Here is a 19,760-nt window from a genome sequence, read left to right as displayed (position 1 = left end):
TCTTAATGATGAGGTGTTAAAGTTACCACTTCAATTTCTTTCTTTTTTTTTTTCAACTTTTTCCGTCCGTCCTAACTATAGAAACAATCTCTCTAGGCCCAAGTGTACTGCTAGCGTAAGCAAAATATAGACCTTATTCCCTATAGTTTCAACCAATAAAAGACCATCCATATGAAAGAATAGGCCATCAATATGAAAAATGGCCATCAATATGAAAAAAAGGCCATCAATATGAAAGAATAGGCCATTTAATAGCAACCTCAAAAGTTGTATCAGTAAGCCTAAAGTACTAACTCAGTGGTACCCTGTCCTATACAATAGTACAGAGACCTATATAGTGATACAGAGGCCCAAAAAGTAATACACAGAGATATACTGTGATCCACAGGCCCATACAATGGTGCATAGGCCCATACAGACATACACATTCAAACAGTGGTACACAAGCCCATAAAATAGTACAGAGACCCATACAGTGGTACATGGCCCCATACAGTAATAGACAGACTCATACAGTGGTACACAGGCTCATACAATAGTCATACCTAATAACTTTCAAAGAACAGAAAGAGGGACAAAATGTGTCCCTACACAGTATAATCCTCCTACAGTCAGCTGTAAATTAGATGTCCCCCCTCCATCTCTCCCCCAGTTTCATATTCCCCTTTCACCTGCCCCAGTTTCATCTCTCCCCCAATTTCATGTCTCCCCTTCTTCTGCCCCCAGTTTCATGTCCCCCCCTCCATCTCTGCCCCCAGTCTCACTCACGTTGTAGGCGTGATGTGAGTGATGTCATCACATCGCACCTACATCTCCAGGAGCTGGGGTACAGCAGTGAAGCAGGAACTGAGCTGTGACAGCTCCTACTTCACTCGTCTGTGTATTAAACTCATCTGCGTCCTCCGAAACCAGGACATACCTCCCACTGACCGGGACTGCCGGACAGGACCCCGAATCCGGGAATGTCCAGCAGAATACGGGAGGGTTGGGAGGGATGCAATAGTACAGAGACCCATACAGTTATACAGAGTCATATAGTGGTACACAAGCCCATACAATAGTACAGAGACTCATACAGTGATCCACAGGCCTATAAAGTAATAGACTTATACAGTGGTACTCAAACCCAGAGGCATCCCACTGGTTGCCAAATGGTGCTATGATGAGCAACTAGATTTTTTTCCTAAGTAATAGTTTGGTTTGGTTCTAACAATAGCTATCATTCATTCTGCAAGTACTCAGCGAAATGGCCATGACATTATTAAAATATGACTTTTTCTATTTTACATGTTGAAAAGCTGGTTTGTAATGTGTTACACAACCTGTTACAGACTATATGGTGAATAACAGTTTCACACTGTAATATAACAAGGTTTATAAACTGATTAACCCCAAAACTTAATTCTAGAGTCTAAAGTTCAATTCTGTAACGCCGCTCCAGGCACAAAGAACATTTCCCACTCAATGTGCATTAGAAAGAGTCTTAGAGTCACCCCTGCTCCATTGTTACTCCCACGGCTCTCTAGCAGATGTGAAGTCAGATGTCACTGTCATATAAATGCTGAAAAAAGAGTATTATGATCTGTGTCCATTAAAATCAGATACAAAGTAATATCACCAAACTTCGCCTACAGAAATCTGCACATCAGTCACTTAACAGAATAAAAGCTTTAAGAAGACAGCACATGGTTACTATATGGTGGAGGTGCAGTGTCCCAGAACCAGATGTTAATGTTCTGTTTAAAACATTCATTTTGTCACCATATTATCTCTTATATTGTCAGGTGGTAATCTCTAATGCCAGCCATTCTATTTGTGTGCTGTATATTGTATTGTATTGTATTACTTAGCATACAGTTAGCATTGTCTGCAGCAGTGTAGAGGTTAACTAGCTTTGCACCTTGTTTTATCTTTGCAAACCCACATGTTTTTCAAACCCCACATGTTTGAGCATCTTGCAAACTTCAGTCACATGTTTTGCTCTCAGCCTATAGGAGCTCAAGCTGCTTCTAGGTCAAGCTGAGACTTGTCCCTAGTCTAGCCCCTGCTTACACAGAGAGAGGACTGGAGAAGAGGGTCTAAGCCTGGCTTCCAGCCAGTCCACATGTCTGTCAGCATTGCTCCAGGCTGGTCAGAATCTCACATGGGCTACATACAGCTACCAGTCCATCCCAACTACTGAATTCCTGCCAGTCCACACCTGGGAGATCATCTGAAAAGTCTATTCCTGTTCTATTGGCCTAAGTCAGAGGAGTTACCTGTTGGATAAAGAAGTCCTCTGCCTGGATCCACGCTTCTCATGGGTTCCCCAGCTGGATCTAACCTAAGCGGCTTTCACGTCGTTGATTCACGGCTTTAGCACCCTGCTATAGGGCATTGCTCTAGCACCTACTCTGTAAGTACTCTCTTGCATCACATTGCACAGTATAGCCAAGCTGTGACACATCTCCCAAGGTAGAGCTAAAACTGCACTGGACTGTATATCTATTAACTATTTCCTACCCCAAATCTGTATACCTGCTACTGCAGTGGATATGGGACTGTGACTGAAGTGCTGCAATTACATGTGATAAGTGTAAAAGCTATACTGCTATTTGCTACTAAAGAGACTGTGATATCTGTACATTGCATGCACAAGTGATCTTTCAAGTAAAGTTCTGCAAAACCGTTGTTACTGGACTCTTTGTCACAGAAGTCATTCCAGCCTGTATACTGTAGAAAAGTAACAGCTAAAGTGAAAGAAAAGGTACATGTATGTGACAGGGGGACAGGGTTGTATACCACTCAGGCCTGTGACATAACCGTGACTACTACCCCCATCAGCCCTGGACTACCATCACCACCGTGCACCCCCTTGTTCACTACAGAGGCAATTATCATAGATAACTAGACCAGAGGACGGGATCTAGACCTCACATATCATCTAACGCAGGAGCGCACAACATTCTCTTGTCCAAGGACTACATTGATAGATGGTGCCACTCCCAAGGGTCCCAATGATATTTAATGGGGTATTTCCCATCTAACCTATTGATCATATATGCCATAAATATCTTCTTTTTTTTTTTTTTACGTAAATTGTGAGCCCCATATAGGGATCACAATGTTCATTTTTTTTTTCCTATCAGTATGTCTTTGTAGAATGGGAGGAAATTCATGCAAACACAGGTAGAACATACAAACTCCTTGCAGATGTTGGTCCTGGCGGGATTTGAACCCAGGACTCCAGTGCTGCAGTGCTAACCACCGTTTTAACCATCTGCCATAAATATCTTGTGAGATTTCTTGAACTTACACTAATACTGGTGTCCTGCTCCCCAATTTGTCACTCCAGAGAAAAGGAACTAAGGTGACCATGTAAAGACATGTTTTGAAAGTTATTAGAACAGCCAAGCATTTTACGTACGCCGTATACTACATTGGAGAAAGCCACATTTATATACAATCATCTTACTCTCTCTGGAGTCCTCAATATAGAAGTACCAAAAAACCATTGCGAGCTGTATGCAGCCCCAGAGCCAATGGCTGTGCACCCCTGATGTAAAGCGGTAATCAGCTTTCTTGGGTATCCTAGTAAGGGTACTGAAACCATAGCAGATTCTGCCCCAAATCTGCCTCCCCTTGAAAAACAAATCAGCATTCTGCTCGATCTTGCTGTGGATTCCACGGGTTGGGCGTTTCTGCCAATTAGGCCCATTCACCCAGGTCTAACCAGCAAAGAAGAGCAAGGGCACTAGCATTACGTCGCGGCAATCCCACACTCAAATACCACAGCAAAAAAAGAAGAGGAATTTCTCTTTATTTTCTGCCGCATGAACGTAGCCTAACCTTGCAGGAAAATGTGGTCACAAAGCCATTTAGTTTAGTCCAGGAGCACCAGAGTGTAGTCACAGAGATATGGGGCACATGTATGGATGTTTTTGTAGATGTAGACAACCTACAGAACAAAGGCTGTAATCCTTAACGTCTGTCAGGAGAAAAACAACAATATGTGAGCAAGGACATAACTAGCGAAATTATCAGCTCCTTGTTTTCCTCAGATCTTTTTAGCTCCGCTCTGTTTCAGCTGAGCCCTGATCAGTGACTTCAGCTAAACTGCAATGTCCACAGGTAGCCTGAGGTAGTCAGGGACACGCCTCCTGTATCATCATTGGTTCAGGCTTCTGCTCTTCTCCTCCCTGCAGCTTTGCCTCCCCTGATTGGCTGCTATGTATACGCACAAGTCTATCACAAGCTCATCGGGAGGTCTGAGCATGGAGAGCTCATTTCCATTACAGTATAATAATGATATGGTAAATGCAGGCTACTAAACAGCCAGTGAGAAAGAAAATAGTCACATCGTCAGGAAATATGCTTCTAATGTCTCACTTTATCAGGCAAACCTAGCAACTAAGCCAAGTCCATAAGAAGTCAAATGTGGTAGGATGAGTTCAATACCACAGCTATGCAACTCTTTCTTTAGGAAAATTGCCATATTTTATAAACCCGGACAACAAACATTTCATTGATTCACTTGGATTTAGCGCCCCCTTTCTGGAAATATTCTAACCATTGGGTTCTTTTAATGCTAATAATTCACTTAACCAATAATACGGCTATTTTGCCTCTGTGAAGGCCATAAGTATAAAGTATTTTCAAGGTAGGTAAATTTTTACTAAACATTTGGGAAAGAAGTTTCACCTTTCTTTGTCTGCTTTAGGTCCTGTTTGCAGTTTGCATTCAATTCTAAAGAACCTGTCCTTAGGACCCTGCATTGTTCAGTTGCTCTGTTATTCCTCCTGGAAATGTATTAATGAAAATCCAACTGAGCGTTTCCCTTGAACATAAGGTGTCTCCCTGCACTATTAATCCAGTATGAAAACTGTCAGACTGAATAAGGGCTTACACAATTGACAAAGGAAATTATAGCATTTGTAAAGTTATTCAGAGATTTCCAGAAAGACAGGCACTGCACAAATTTCTGAGAAAAGGAGTTATTTGCTACAAGATCTTGAATGCTCGTTGCCATGTGCTAGACACTTCACCGGGCCCTCCATCACTGTAGTGAACTGGAAGCACATGCTATAATATACAATCATTCTATTTTTCCTAAGCCCTGTTCCGTATGGAGAGGCAGTGTACTATATAGCAGGCGTCCTGTCTCCATAACCTTCTGTGACCACTTCAGAACATGTAGATACAGGAGGGCAGGTGGATGCCTGGCATCCTAAAGCATATTAAAACGCTAATCCCACGTACTTGTCACACTTGAGACCACCATTGACGGATTAGTCAAACCAATTAACCTCTGCTGGTAAACATGATGTCACATAAAAGGACTCAACTATTGGAAGTTTGCAAAAACTTCAATAGAACGTCAAGATCCAGAACTGGCAAAATATGACAATGTAGGAATGATAGGGTTAGCTTAAAGGGGTATTCCCACCTCACATACTCAGTAGTCTTCACTCTTATAAAATCTTCTTTCTTCCTGGTTTCTTGCATCATTTGGTGGGCGGAGTTTCACAGGCAACCTACCGTTTAGCTCCGCCTCCCAAAATTGCATGTAGCTCCGCCCACCCACATTGGACTATGAAGTACAGGCAGCAGCAACTCCATTCTGTTACATACAGAGACTGCCTGTCTCTGCCATAATGAACACAATTGAATTAGCTAGCCTGATAACTGGGAGAACAGAAGAAATGAAAGAAAGCTCCTCTCCCCTATCTGAGTGCAGGACCTAGGTCATGTGGTGTAGATACAGGAATAGCTAGATACACAGGCTCGCTCCCTGCACTTAGCCCCTCCTCCCTCCCCCCTGAGAGCAGCAGATACATCATTTGACTCAGGAGCAGCTAGGTCAGGGCTGTGGCCACAAAGAATTGAATAAAGTAATATAGTGGCCAAACAAAGCAGTTTTGCTGAAGCAGTGTATTTAGGAAAAGTCTTACATCCACATTAACAAGCAGTATAGATAGGATCCTTGTGACGGGACAACCCCTTTAAGGTGCATTTACATGAGCATTGAAAAAAACAGCCTTGAAAAATAGATAAAATTGTCATTTATTTCACTGCCTTTTTGTATCCATGCGGCATCCATGAAGAGGGACAAAAAAAAGGTTATGTGGATAGACAAACTGAAATCAATTTGGGCAGATTTAGGGCCGGTTCACACATGCTGATGTGTTCCGTCCGCATGAGGACCCTCCTGGACGGAGTACAAGCGCAACTGCAAGCGCTTTGCAGTTCAAGCACACGGGCCCCATAGACTATAATGGGTTCCGTGGGCTTGCCACACACTGTCTGCACGAACAATTCATTATAGTCTATAGGCCCCGTGCGCTTAAACTGCACAGCGCTTGCAGTTGCGCTTGTGTTCCGTCCGGGAGGGACCTAATGTGGACTCCTTGCGGAAGGAACACATCAGCATGTGTGAATCGGGCATAAGACTGGTGCTTTGTATGTCGGTCTTACTAAGGGTTCTGATTGACGCAAGGCATGCCTGAATTATTAAGAGGCCATGTGCCTGAACAGAAATATACACCACTCAGAAACTGTGGTAGATATCCTTTATAATGGCAGAAAAGTGAGTTATAATAGAAATGGCGGGCCGAGGCACTCCCTCTCCAGTCCAGGTCACTCTCCGCCCTGCAGAATACACCCAAAATGGCAAGCTAGGTGCAGAATCGGGAATGTGGCAAATTTCTGACGCAAGAAATGGCCTTGTGCTAAAGATGTGCCACATTATCTCCCGTCTGTGCCAGAAAACAGATGTAAATGGGTTGATAAATTTCCCCTATTGTGTTCTAAAAATGGCTGTTTCTAATGTTCATGTGAATAAGGTCATTCCACTTTAGTGTCTGAAACTTTTATCAGATATGGCTAACTCTAGCCCAGATACAGTCCTATGAAAAAGTTTGGGCACCCCTATTAATCTTAATCATTTTTAGTTCTAAATATTTTGGTATTTGCAGCAGCCATTTCAGTTTGATATATCTAATAACTGATGGACACAGCAGTAATTCAGGATTGAAATGAGGTTTATTGTACTAACAGAAAATGCGCAATATGCATTAAACCAAAATTTGACCGGTGCAAAAGTATGGGCACCTCAACAGAAAAGTGACATTAATATTTAGTACAGCCTCTAGTCGCTTCCTGTAGCTTTTAATCAGTTCCTGGATCCTGGATAAAGGTATTTTGGACAAACAATTCAAGTTCAGTTAAGTTAGATGGTCGCCGAGCATGGACAGCCCGCTTCAAATCATCCCACAGATGTTCAATGATATTCAGGTCTGGGGACTGGGATGGCCATTCCAGAACATTGTAATTGTTCCTCTGCATGAATGCCTGAGGATTTGGAGCGGTGTTTTGGATCATTGTCTTGCTGAAATATCCATCCCCGGCGTAACTTCAACTTCGTCACTGATTCTTGAACATTATTCTCAAGAATCTGCTGATACTGAGTGGAATCCGTGCGACCCTCAACTTTAACAAGATTCCCGATGCCGGCATTGGCCACACAGCCCCAAAGCATGATGGAACCTCCACCAAATTTTACAGTGGGTAGCATGTGTTTTTCTTGGAATGCTGTTTCTTTTTGGACGCCATGCATAACGCCTTTTTTTATAACCAAACAACTCAATTTTTGTTTCCAAAATGAAGCTGCCTTGTCCAAATGTGCTTTTTCATACCTCAGGCAACTCTATTTGTGGCGTACGTGCAGAAACGGCTTCTTTCTCATCACTCTCCCATACAGCTTCTATTTGTGCAAAGTGCGCTGTATAGTTGACCGATGCACAGTGACACCATCTGCAGCAAGATGATGCTGCAGCTCTTTGGAGGTGGTCTGTGGATTGTCCTTGACTGTTCTCACCATTCTTCTTCTCTGCCTTTCTGATATTTTTCTTGGCCTGCCACTTCTGGGCTTAACAAGAACTGTCCCTGTGGTCTTCCATTTCCTTACTATGTTCCTCACAGTGGAAACTGACAGGTTAAATCTCTGAGACAGCTTTTTGTATCCTTCCGCTGAACAACTATGTTGAACAATCTTTGTTTTCAGATCATTTGAGAGTTGTTTTGAGTAGCCCATGATGCCACTCTTCAGAGGAGATTCAAATAGTAGAACAACTTGCAATTGGCCACCTTAAATACCTTTTCTCATGATTGGATACATCTGGCTATGAAGTTCAAAGCTCACTGAGGTTACAAAACCAATTTTGTGCTTCAGTAAGTCAGTAAAAAGTAGTTAGGAGTATTCAAATCAATAAAATAAGGGTGCCCATACTTTTGCACCGGTCAAATTTTGGTTTAATGCATATTGCGCATTTTCTGTTAGTACAATAAACCTCATTTCAATCCTGAAATATTACTGTGTCCATCAGTTATTAGATATATCAAACTGAAATGGCTGTTGCAAACACCAAAATATTTAGAACAAAAAATGATTAAGATTAATAGGGGTGCCCAAACTTTTTCATAGGACTGTAGCTTATAAGGAACGTGTTCTCCTCACTGTCTAGTCATCCCCTACTGTAGATACTTCCCCATGTCTTACACCCCAACACTGCGGCAACTCCTCAGCTCAAAAGTCTTCAAGTCAATTAAACGCCCCTCAGATTGAAATCAGATAGATCTTAGATAAAACAGTTCCAGAGCTGGTTAACATAAGAAGTTGCTGGAAATATTAAGGCTCCTGCTGTTTGACAAGTACAGATCTAATAGAATCTTGTATTGTGTAGACGGAGAGTCTGGTCTGGTGAATCATTCTGCTGACCCATATACAGTTATAATTTGGGGTTTGTTCTGTGAATACTGCGGCTGATTCAGAACGTGACTCATAAAATCGACTTTATGAAATCGGTGCCCTGTACATGTTAGAAGACAAGTTTATAAGGAACAAAAGTACTGTATAAGCAACATCATCCATGGAACCCGTTTGCTTTAGTTGTAGTACCAGATTGATATATTTTTGTTGTCCAAATTTTTAGAAACAATCCTGCCAAATTCAGTTTGTCCTAGACTGAAAAAAGAGAGGGGGCTTATGGAAACCACACACAAATGTAGAATTCCAGGAGGATGACTAATATACCCCAATTGTACCATGGCAAATCTTGGGCACAATAAGAATAATAAGTAGAAATGAGCACGCAGACTTTGCCGACGGCCGGTTGCTTAACCCCCCCCCCCCGCTTGCCGGCTACGTCCATTCATTTCTATGGGAGTGTGCTATTCGAAACGGCTGTTTCGAATCGTGTTCGCTCATCTCTAATAATAAGCAATAAAAACCTAACCATTGCTTCCAATGTGTATAAACATCTGCTGTACTGGTGCTGTGTGCGGCCACAATACAATAATATCCAAGATCTTTCATATAAATTGTCTCCTTTTAGCTCTGTTGGCATGATCCATATAGCTATGCATGGATTAATAAAAGTACCAATGTACAATAGAGAGATTTAATCAGACTTGCCAATATTGTAATGTTGTCTCCAGGAGACCAATTCACAGAACACACCACAGAATTATGCAGGCAAGGTCATGGCCCTTTTGGCATTGCTATGCATCCATTTGGGTAAGACATGCCCCTTTTATGCATGTTACATCCCATTATGCGACATGGGCAAGTTAATGCACTGGCCACACCACTTTTTGGGACTTGACTAACATATAAAGTGTCCAAGTCTTATGTAAAATGATAGAGAGCCTGGCGAATAAGGGAACATTTAGAGATTTGCCCTGTTCTTGGGGAGCTTCACGGTAGCCCCTGGAGAGTTGGCAAGTATGTATTTAATGTATTTCCGTCACTTTACATTACTAAAAAGACTGACAACATACACTGGGAAGCCTGGACTTAGAGAATTAGCATGCTGGTTGTTGCATTTGACTTTCAGGTTACTCTACCATGTGTATACATTAGGAGTAGAGATGAGCGAACAGTGTTCTATCGAACACATGTTCGATCGGATATCAGGGTGTTCGCCATGTTCGAATCGAATCGAACACCACGTGGTAAAGTGCGCCAAAATTCGATTCCCCTCCCACCTTCCCTGGCGCCTTTTTTGCACCAATAACAGCGCAGGGGAGGTGGGACAGGAACTACGACACTGGGGGCATTGAAAAAAATTGGAAAAAGTCATTGGCTGCCGAAATCAGGTGACCTCCATTTTAGACGAATAGTGGATTTCAAATCCGGGTCATATGAGAATGTGAACTTTGTGACTATGAGACAGGGATAGCTGTACAGGCAGGGATAGCTAGGGATAACCTTTATTTAGGGGGGAATGTTATTAAAAATAACTTTTTGGGGCTCTATCGGGTGTGTAATTGTGATTTTTGTGAGATAAACTTTTTCCCATAGGGATGCATTGGCCAGCGCTGATTGGCCGAATTCCGTACTCTGGCCAATCAGTGCTGGCCAATGCATTCTATTAGCTTGATGAAGCAGAGTGTGCACAAGGGTTCAAGCGCACCCTCGGCTCTGATGTAGCAGAGCCGAGGCTGCACAAGGGTTCAAGCGCACCCTCGGCTCTGATGTAGGAGAGCCGAGGGTGCACTTGAACCCTTGTGCACCCTCAGCTCTGCTACATCAGAGCCGAGGGTGCGCTTGAACCCTTGTGCACACTCTGCTTCATCAAGCTAATAGAATGCATTGGCCAGCGCTGATTGGCCAATGTATTCTATTAGCCTGATGAAGTAGAGCTGAATGTGTGTGCTAAGCACACACATTCAGCTCTACTTCATCGGGCTAATAGAATGCATTGGCCAGCGCTGATTGGCCAGAGTACGGAACTCGACCAATCAGCGCTGGCTCTGCTGGAGGAGGCGGAGTCTAAGATCGCTCCACACCAGTCTCCATTCAGGTCCGACCTTAGACTCCGCCTCCTCCGGCAGAGCCAGCGCTGATTGGCCGAAGGCTGGCCAATGCATTCCTATGCGAATGCAGAGACTTAGCAGTGCTGAGTCAGTTTTGCTCAACTACACATCTGATGCACACTCGGCACTGCTACATCAGATGTAGCAATCTGATGTAGCAGAGCCGAGGGTGCACTAGAACCCCTGTGCAAACTCAGTTCACGCTAATAGAATGCATTGGCCAGCGCTGATTGGCCAATGCATTCTATTAGCCCGATGAAGTAGAGCTGAATGTGTGTGCTAAGCACACACATTCAGCACTGCTTCATCAAGCCAATACAATGCATTAGCCAGTGCTGATTGGCCAGAGTACGGAATTCGGCCAATCAGCGCTGGCTCTGCTGGAGGAGGCGGAGTCTAAGGTCGGACCTGAATGGAGACTGGTGTGGAGCGATCTTAGACTCCGCCTCCTCCAGCAGAGCCAGCGCTGATTGGTCGAGTTCCGTACTCTGGCCAATCAGCGCTGGCCAATGCATTCTATTAGCCCGATGAAGTAGAGCTGAATGTGTGTGCTTAGCACACACATTCAGCTCTACTTCATCGGGCTAATAGAATGCATTGGCCAATCAGCGCTGGCCAATGCATTCTATTAGCGTGAACTGAGTTTGCACAGGGGTTCTAGTGCACCCTCGGCTCTGCTACATCAGATTGCTACATCTGATGTAGCAGTGCCGAGTGTGCATCAGATGTGTAGTTGAGCAAAACTGACTCAGCACTGCTAAGTCTGCATTCGCATAGGAATGCATTGGCCAGCCTTCGGCCAATCAGCGCTGGCTCTGCCGGAGGAGGCGGAGTCTAAGGTCGGACCTGAATGGAGACTGGTGTGGAGCGACCTTAGACTCCGCCTCCTCCAGCAGAGCCAGCGCTGATTGGCCGAATTCCGTACTCTGGCCAATCAGCACTGGCTAATGCATTGTATTGGCTTGATGAAGCAGTGCTGAATGTGTGTGCTTAGCACACACATTCAGCTCTACTTCATCGGGCTAATAGAATGCATTGGCCAGCGCTGATTGGCCGAATTCCGTACTCTGGCCAATCAGCACTGGCTAATGCATTGTATTGGCTTGATGAAGCAGTGCTGAATGTGTGTGCTTAGCACACACATTCAGCTCTACTTCATCGGGCTAATAGAATGCATTGGCCAATCAGCGCTGGCCAATGCATTCTATTAGCGTGAACTGAGTTTGCACAGGGGTTCTAGTGCACCCTCGGCTCTGCTACATCAGATTGCTACATCTGATGTAGCAGTGCCGAGTGTGCATCAGATGTGTAGTTGAGCAAAACTGACTCAGCACTGCTAAGTCTGCATTCGCATAGGAATGCATTGGCCAGCCTTCGGCCAATCAGCGCTGGCTCTGCCGGAGGAGGCGGAGTCTAAGGTCGGACCTGAATGGAGACTGGTGTGGAGCTATCTTAGACTCCGCCTCCTCCAGCAGAGCCAGCGCTGATTGGTCGAGTTCCGTACTCTGGCCAATCAGCACTGGCCAATGCATTTCTATGGGGAAAAGTTAGCTTGCGAAAATCGCAAACTGACAGGGATTTCCATGAAATAAAGTGACTTTTATGCCCCCAGACATGCTTCCCCTGCTGTCCCAGTGTCATTCCAGGGTGTTGGTATCATTTCCTGGGGTGTCATAGTGGACTTGGTGACCCTCCAGACACGAATTTGGGTTTCCCCCTTAACGAGTTTATGTTCCCCATAGACTATAATGGGGTTCGAAACCCATTCGAACACTCGAACAGTGAGCGGCTGTTCGAATCGAATTTCGAACCTCGAACATTTTAGTGTTCGCTCATCTCTAATTAGGAGTAATGCTATTTCTGGTCTTTACATAACTTGTATTTGCATTATTTAACAATTTTCCCCTCTGCAGGCTACATCATTAGTTTGCAGTCCTCCCTGAGCTGGTGGTGGAGACTATATGCCACAGATTGCACACAATGGGGATTGTTTTTTTGCTGCATTTTTAGCAGGTGCCACTTTTTTAGACTAGTTTTACTGTGGTGTCTGTATATGATGTAGGTGTACCCCTATGTTAAATGCTGTGGACCGATGTAATTTGTGCCTATTTTGGCTATGTGCACATTGTGCCTGCAGGTTTTGTATGCTGCCCATGCACTAGCGCGCATTTGCCCCTTTTTTTTTTGCCCTTTTGGCATGCTTTAGCCATGTCACATTTCCCCAACAAAAATCAAAGTACAGCCCAGCACAAAAAAACCATAAGAAAAAAGGTGCAAATTAAGGCAAATATGGTACAAGTAGTTTAATAAATGTGCTCCAATGAGGGCAGAAGAATCTGCTCTATAACCATCCCTCTCTCAGTGACTGATACAGGGAAATGTAGCATTGCATATTGGCCATTTAGATGAGAGACACAATGACTTTTTATTTTGTCTCATACACAGAGGCTTTGAGTCTATGGATAAAGGGTTACCTTCATGAGACAGCCCCTAATGTTATTACATGAAAAACTGCTGAATAATTGACCTTTTAAGAACATAAGTCCTTGTATATTAATAGCAACATAATTACTATCATCATTCCAATAATAATATATGGACATGGACGGTACCTGCTGTCTGTCTAGCTTCATCCTCTTGGCCGCATTCCTACTTTCACTCTCACAGGCTGAGGCTAAGATACTTTCTGCTACAGCAGAGGTGAGGTGTGAGGGGATAGGTCGGGACTGAAAAAAAGCACATTACAGAAATACTGGGATTAAACAGCTGTTGGATTGCAAGGGTTAAAAGGAGACAGGACGGCATTTATTGAAATGTCACTTTACAATGCACATATACACAACAACAACAAGAACTGAAAGGGGGAAATGAACTGATGACGAAATGAAGAAACACAGGATAATCCTCCACCTGGAATATATCACAAGTCATGTTGTTTAGTATATTATAAGACAACTATGGAGAAAAATTTTAACCAAAGGTCTGACTAAGGGTATGTTCACACGAGGGATTTGGGGCTGATTTTGAGGCCTTGAAACTGGCCCAAAATTCTGCCTGAAATTTGCTTCCCATTCATTTAAGGCTGAGGTCCCACGCTGCGGAAATGCGTTTTTTGTTGCAGATTTTGTTGCATTTTTCTGAGCCAAAGCCAGAAGTGGATTGAGCAGAGGGTAGAAGTATAAGGGCTAGTTCACACGGGTCAAGTTGGTAGCGGATTTTGACGCAGAATCCGCCTCAAAATCCACTAGCTTTTAGCGTAAAAAAGAAGTAAGCTGCCCTATCTTTCCACGGATTTTGCATGTGAATCAGCCGTGGCATCCGCGGCGCAAGGCTCCGGCCCATTCATTTGGACCTAATCCATTGCGGAATGCTGCGACAGGATGCTGGTGCACTGTACCGAAATCCCTTCGCGGCAGCTGCCATGGAATGTGTACACACGGAACCCCGTGTGAACTAGCCCTAAGAACTTCCTAGATATTTCACATTCCTTTTGTAGCCATTTTTGATTTTTGGCTCAAAAAACTGTAATAAAATCTGCAACAAAAAAAGTTGCGTTTACACAACGTGGGGCCTTAGCTTTTAAGGTGGCAGATTTTAGAGCAGTTTGTCAGGTAAGGCTATGATCACACAGTGACAATTTTATTACAAAATTTTCACCTCCCGTTCATTTCAATGGAAGGCAGATGATTCATTTTTCATTCTCAACAAAAAATAGCGAGTGGAAAAAGAAGTATCCTGATCATTTTTTTGGGTGGATTTCATCCAAACCTCCAACTGAAATTAAAGGGAGCAGGAAAACTTCCTGCAGCAGGCAGGATGATTTCTGAGCGGGTGAACCTGTCAATCAGCTCCCAAAATCAGTGTCAAAGTCCTTGTGCAGAAAAATTTCAATCCTTTCCACTGATACAATAGGAAAAGATTTTGAATGTAAGATATACTGTATAACACTTGGTAGACGTGATATAAAACAGAATACCAAATACAAATATTGAATTATATAGAAATAAGATCACACTTTCACTGGATATTGGTTTTATCAGATAAATCTTAACAATATACTGTAGTATTAAAAAAATTGGAATAGCTGACTTCTGTGGTGATGTCACATTTAACCGTGTAGTTACATAGCATCTATTCTGGGTCTATGAGGTCATCCAATCTACCATAGAATCTAACAGAGCCGGCAGCAAGGGCGCAGGGGCCCATGGGCAACAAAGTCACAGGGGGCTTCATGTCTACCTCACCCCCAGCTTGAATAGCATCGGGAAGATTCACCCAGATTGCATTTGGTGCCCCAAGGCTATCGGGCTCTGGAATCTACCTCGATATGTCCAAAGTTGAAGCCAGCATTGGGTGGGATTTAGCACAACTTTAGCATTACTGAGATGCTTTAGCAACACAGGCTGCTGTTCTTGATATGCTATCAGTTTGGGACCGCACTTGTCTAGAGGAAACCACTGCTCAAGTTGCTATTTCCTTATTACTTCACAAGAAGAAAACAAGTAGCTTATAAAATGTATCTTATAAAATGGATAATATGTGGGAAAGAATAGAATATGGGCAATACGAAGAATATAAGGCCCATTTCACATCTGCATTCGGGTTTCCATTTGGGGAGTCTGCTTGGGGACCCCCTGAATGGAAGCCCATACGCATTAAAAAGCGGTTACCCAGGGAAACCCGGAGACCCCTTAGACTATAATGGGGTCCGTGTGGTTTCCGCACGAAATAAGCAGAGAGAAAAGACCTGCAAGCAGCACTTTTCTCTTCCCCATGATTTGTGCGGAAACCACATGGACCCCATTATAGTGTATGGGGTCTGTGTGGTTTCCTTAGGCAACAGCTTTTTAATGCGTATAGGTTTCCGTTCGGGGGAGGGGGGGGAGGGTTCCCAAGCAGACTCCCCAAACGGAAACCCGAACACAGATGTGAACTGGGCCTAATCCAAGCTGATAAAAGGGATAAAAGCCTCCACAAAAAAGAAAAAAAAATCATAAAAGTACAAAACAGGTATAACACAGCACTATTAATGGATTCATTTGATGTATTTCTACAGAGATAAAACATCTCGCCAACATTAAGTACCGTATTCATTGTAATGCATTATGTAGAATGTGATCTCTGTGTATATATCTCACATGACACAAAACACCACATTCGCCACTTATTGTCTAGAGCAAGGATTTGTTCTAATGCTATTCTCATGTATCTATAATGCGATGATTTCTTTCTCTAGAACAATTAGATGGTCATAAACAGCATTGTGCCACTTCATGAAATATTAACAAAGAAAAGACATTCACACATTACATCTAATACTCTATGGAAAAAATTACCGGGTGAAAAAATGTATTTGAGAAATAATGACTGTCAATGTGAAATGATGTTGTGTCAAATTTGCCTTTTTTCCTTGTGAAATGTCCTCGCTGCAACATTAGGAGAGGTAATATTTAGCTATGGATAATTTCAGCTCAAATCAAGTCAATTAATACAGTGCCAGAGGACTACAGTGTTTTATGGGTCTTATAACATGGAAATATAGAGCTCCGTGACAAGGCTCATGGAAGTATTTATTGCGTTTAAAAGCGAATTACAGTCTATGCCCTTAACCAAAGCCAACAATCCATTCTCCTAACCACATAAGGTTGTGCTCACCATAATGACAATGAAGGTTGCTATCCATTAGTACACCTAATGTAGGATCAGAATGAAGTGTATATATGAATCTCTTCTTGTGTGAATTCTGCGGATAGCATCACGGCAGCGTACATGTGCTTAGTGCAGCCATAATCACATATATTATATTATATCTGTGGGTGTACAGTATATTCAACCTTCTCCCGCCCCTGTAGACCACATATGTACCAGACCACTCCTTCACTAACTGTTATTTTATGAGACCAGTCCATTATTTTCCACAATACCTTATACACTAAACTAATCCTATACTAACTCTATAATATTCCAGACCACGCCTTACCTAGTTATCTTATATGCTACACTACTGTGCCAAAACTCATTTACCAACTTTACTGTGTTCCAGACAACTTCATTCCCTTTATGTGCTAATCTACTTCTATACCTGGTGTGCGATGTACCATACCACTGCTTCTTGAGCTGTCTTATTGCCAACACTATTCATGTACTATCTTTACTACATGCCAGACAACTCCTTCACCAGCTTCACTATGTGGCAGACATCTCCTCCTCTGTCTTATGATCTAAACCACTCCTTCACCAGCATTACTATGTGCCAAACCACTCCTTCACCAACTCCATTATGTACCAGGCCACTCCATCCCCAAGACCACTATTTGCCAGACCACTTCTTCACCAACTCCACCATATGCCAGACCACTCCTTCACAAACTCCACTATATACTAGACCACTTCTTCACCAACTCCACTTTGTATCAGGCCACTCCTTCCCCAAGTCCATAATATGCCACACCACCCCACCTCCACTATGTACAAGACTACTCCTTCATTATCTCCACTATGTTCCAGACCACTCCTTGACCACCTCCACTATGTGCTTGAACTCTTTTCCTATAACTGTCTTATGATCTAAACCACTCCTTCACCACCTCCACTATGTACTAGACCATATATGACAAACCAATCCTTGACCATCTCTACTATGTGCCAGACTACTCCATCCTAGCTATCTTCACCTGTGTTCTGCCTTAGGATCTCTGCTTTTCTGTTCCTTACTGGCTGTTTTGGATGCATTACAGTGTGTACCGCTGTATTTCCAGTAAAATGATACACACCATAATACAAGTGACTTTGATGAGATGTGGTGATTTAAATCTTCCATAAACTACTGATCTCAAGGAGTTTTCACATGTGCTGATAGAAAACATTAAATTGGTCTTAAAAGACCAATGATATACTTCATCTGATAGGTGCTATCACTTCAAGCATTATGGTGTTTTGTTTATCCAAATCCGTACAGCCATTCCAACCGCGATCAGGCTGTATAATCTACATCAGACCAAGCGAAGATCACTCCGCACAGAGAACTAATGATTATGACGATGACCATGAGGTCTTCCTCTTTCTCTTCCGTTTTTTCCTTAGCTGCTATGGACTCCTAGGATATCTTCTCTTCTCAGCTTATGTGTGTCTACGTCTGTAATATATTACTGTGTATTATCCTGTATCTGTATTACTATGCTGCTGTAACATACTGAAATTTCCCCAATGTGGGACTATTAAAGGATTATCTTATCTTAAAAATATAAGCCCTTTTAGAGTTGTTAGAAACTAGCCAAGTGGGTGGTAACACTGTGGTATATGGGCAGGGTCTCTGTGTGCATACCCTAATTGCATTAAAAGGGCTTTAATCTTTGGAGTGGCTGGATGGATTTCTATAAGCCATGCACCAATACACTCAGGGTGACAGCACCTATCAGATGATGGATGCCCTTGGGCTTTTCAGACCTGGTGACAGATCCTCTTTAAGAGGGATTAGACAATGGTTAGAGGAGAATACTTGGATTATAGTGACAGAAGGGTTATAGCCTAAATGACCATGTTTTACGATAAATCTTCTGAACACTCCAAACAAGAAACAGAAGCCAGAGAAGGTCCTGAGTTACCAATACTGGACAGCTGAAGACTGGAATATGTCATTGCACTAACTACTCTCTTATCTTGTCTTTGTTCTGCTTCTCCATGCAGATGTTGGGGTCAGAACACGATGTTATATTATTGATCCTTGGTGCCGATGTGAACTGATCAATATGGATCTGATGGTAATGATGTAGGAATATTGTTTTGACGCTCAATAGCCCCCTAAATACCAACCGATCACACTTTAGATCCCAGGGCATACATAACAGTATTGTTACTGACCACATGCTTCCTTTACAGCAGCAATTCAAACATCTTCTATAGGCAAATGAGTGCAGCATGTTAGGGTATGTTCACACGGAGATTTTTGCAAGCTCAAAAAAATCTGCTTTTTGACGGTTTTTTACATGATGCTTTTTTTGAGGCGTTTTTAGTTTTTTTGTTTTTTTGTTTTTTTTGCTCCAGCATATTGTATGGACCTGTAAACTTCTCTTAAAAAAACCCCGCTAGCCGCTTTTGCAAAAACTGCATCAAAAACCGTGCCAAAAAACCACATTGAGTTTTTTTCCGCCTCACATGGACTAAAATGGATTTTTCCAAACGGAATCTGCTTGAAGATAGGTCATGTCGCTTTTTTTTCCCGCTACCTGAAAAAAACGCTAGAGGAAAAAAACTGCTAGTGACTGCCATTGAAATGACTGGAAGGCATTTTTTCAGGTGGATTTTGAGGTGGAGTCCACGTCAAAATCTGCCTGCAAAAAACTCCATGTAAACAGACCCTTAGAGAGAGCATGTCCTCCATGGATGGTGCCGTCATAATGGTCCAATGTTTCATTTAAAGGGGTTGTCTGGTTTAGAAAAACCATTTTCATATACCGTGTTGGAAAGTTCTGAGTTACTGTGGTATGTGTGTGTGATGTGGGTGGTTGTATTCTTAAACCATGGCTACAAAGAACATTTATTACTCTGGAAGCCCGGCAATGCATAGATGACCCATTAATCTGAATGGACACTTTGTAAAGCTTCACTTACCTTGTGCAGGGAAATAAAATACTAACTGCCGGGTTTTCCTAAACATAATAAGTGACCCCTCGGGTACTTAGGAGGGTGACACCTTGTAATCTGCCTTTTGTTTAGTGAACCTTCTAACAAGTAGGAATTGTCAAGAGTAGATAACCCTTCAGATGGTGCCTTGGAAGTATGATATGAATAGCAACTTTTTATCTCACGCTAACCTAATATTGGCGATAATAATATTTCACGCCAATATTACGCTGATTTCTAGAAGGTTGTAACTAAGCAACCTAATCATTGAAGAGTCAGAAAAG

General features: G+C 42.8%; 1 protein-coding gene across 5 annotated transcripts in view; it reads right to left on the bottom strand.

Moving 5' to 3' along the window:
• Positions 1 to 19,760, bottom strand: part of NOL4 (nucleolar protein 4) — a 214,182-nt gene that overhangs the window by 22,429 nt on the left and 171,993 nt on the right. For all 5 annotated transcript variants that reach the window (XM_075270539.1, XM_075270536.1, XM_075270537.1 and 2 more), the window contains one exon: positions 13,467 to 13,580. In XM_075270539.1, coding sequence (XP_075126640.1) covers positions 13,467 to 13,580 — 114 coding nt within the window. The remainder of the gene's footprint in view (positions 1 to 13,466; positions 13,581 to 19,760) is intronic.

The sequence above is a fragment of the Leptodactylus fuscus genome, chromosome 4 (genome assembly GCF_031893055.1).
Source record: "Leptodactylus fuscus isolate aLepFus1 chromosome 4, aLepFus1.hap2, whole genome shotgun sequence".
In the NCBI taxonomy this organism is placed as follows: Eukaryota; Metazoa; Chordata; class Amphibia; order Anura; family Leptodactylidae; genus Leptodactylus; species Leptodactylus fuscus.
This window is presented reverse-complemented; position numbering and strand designations above follow the sequence as displayed.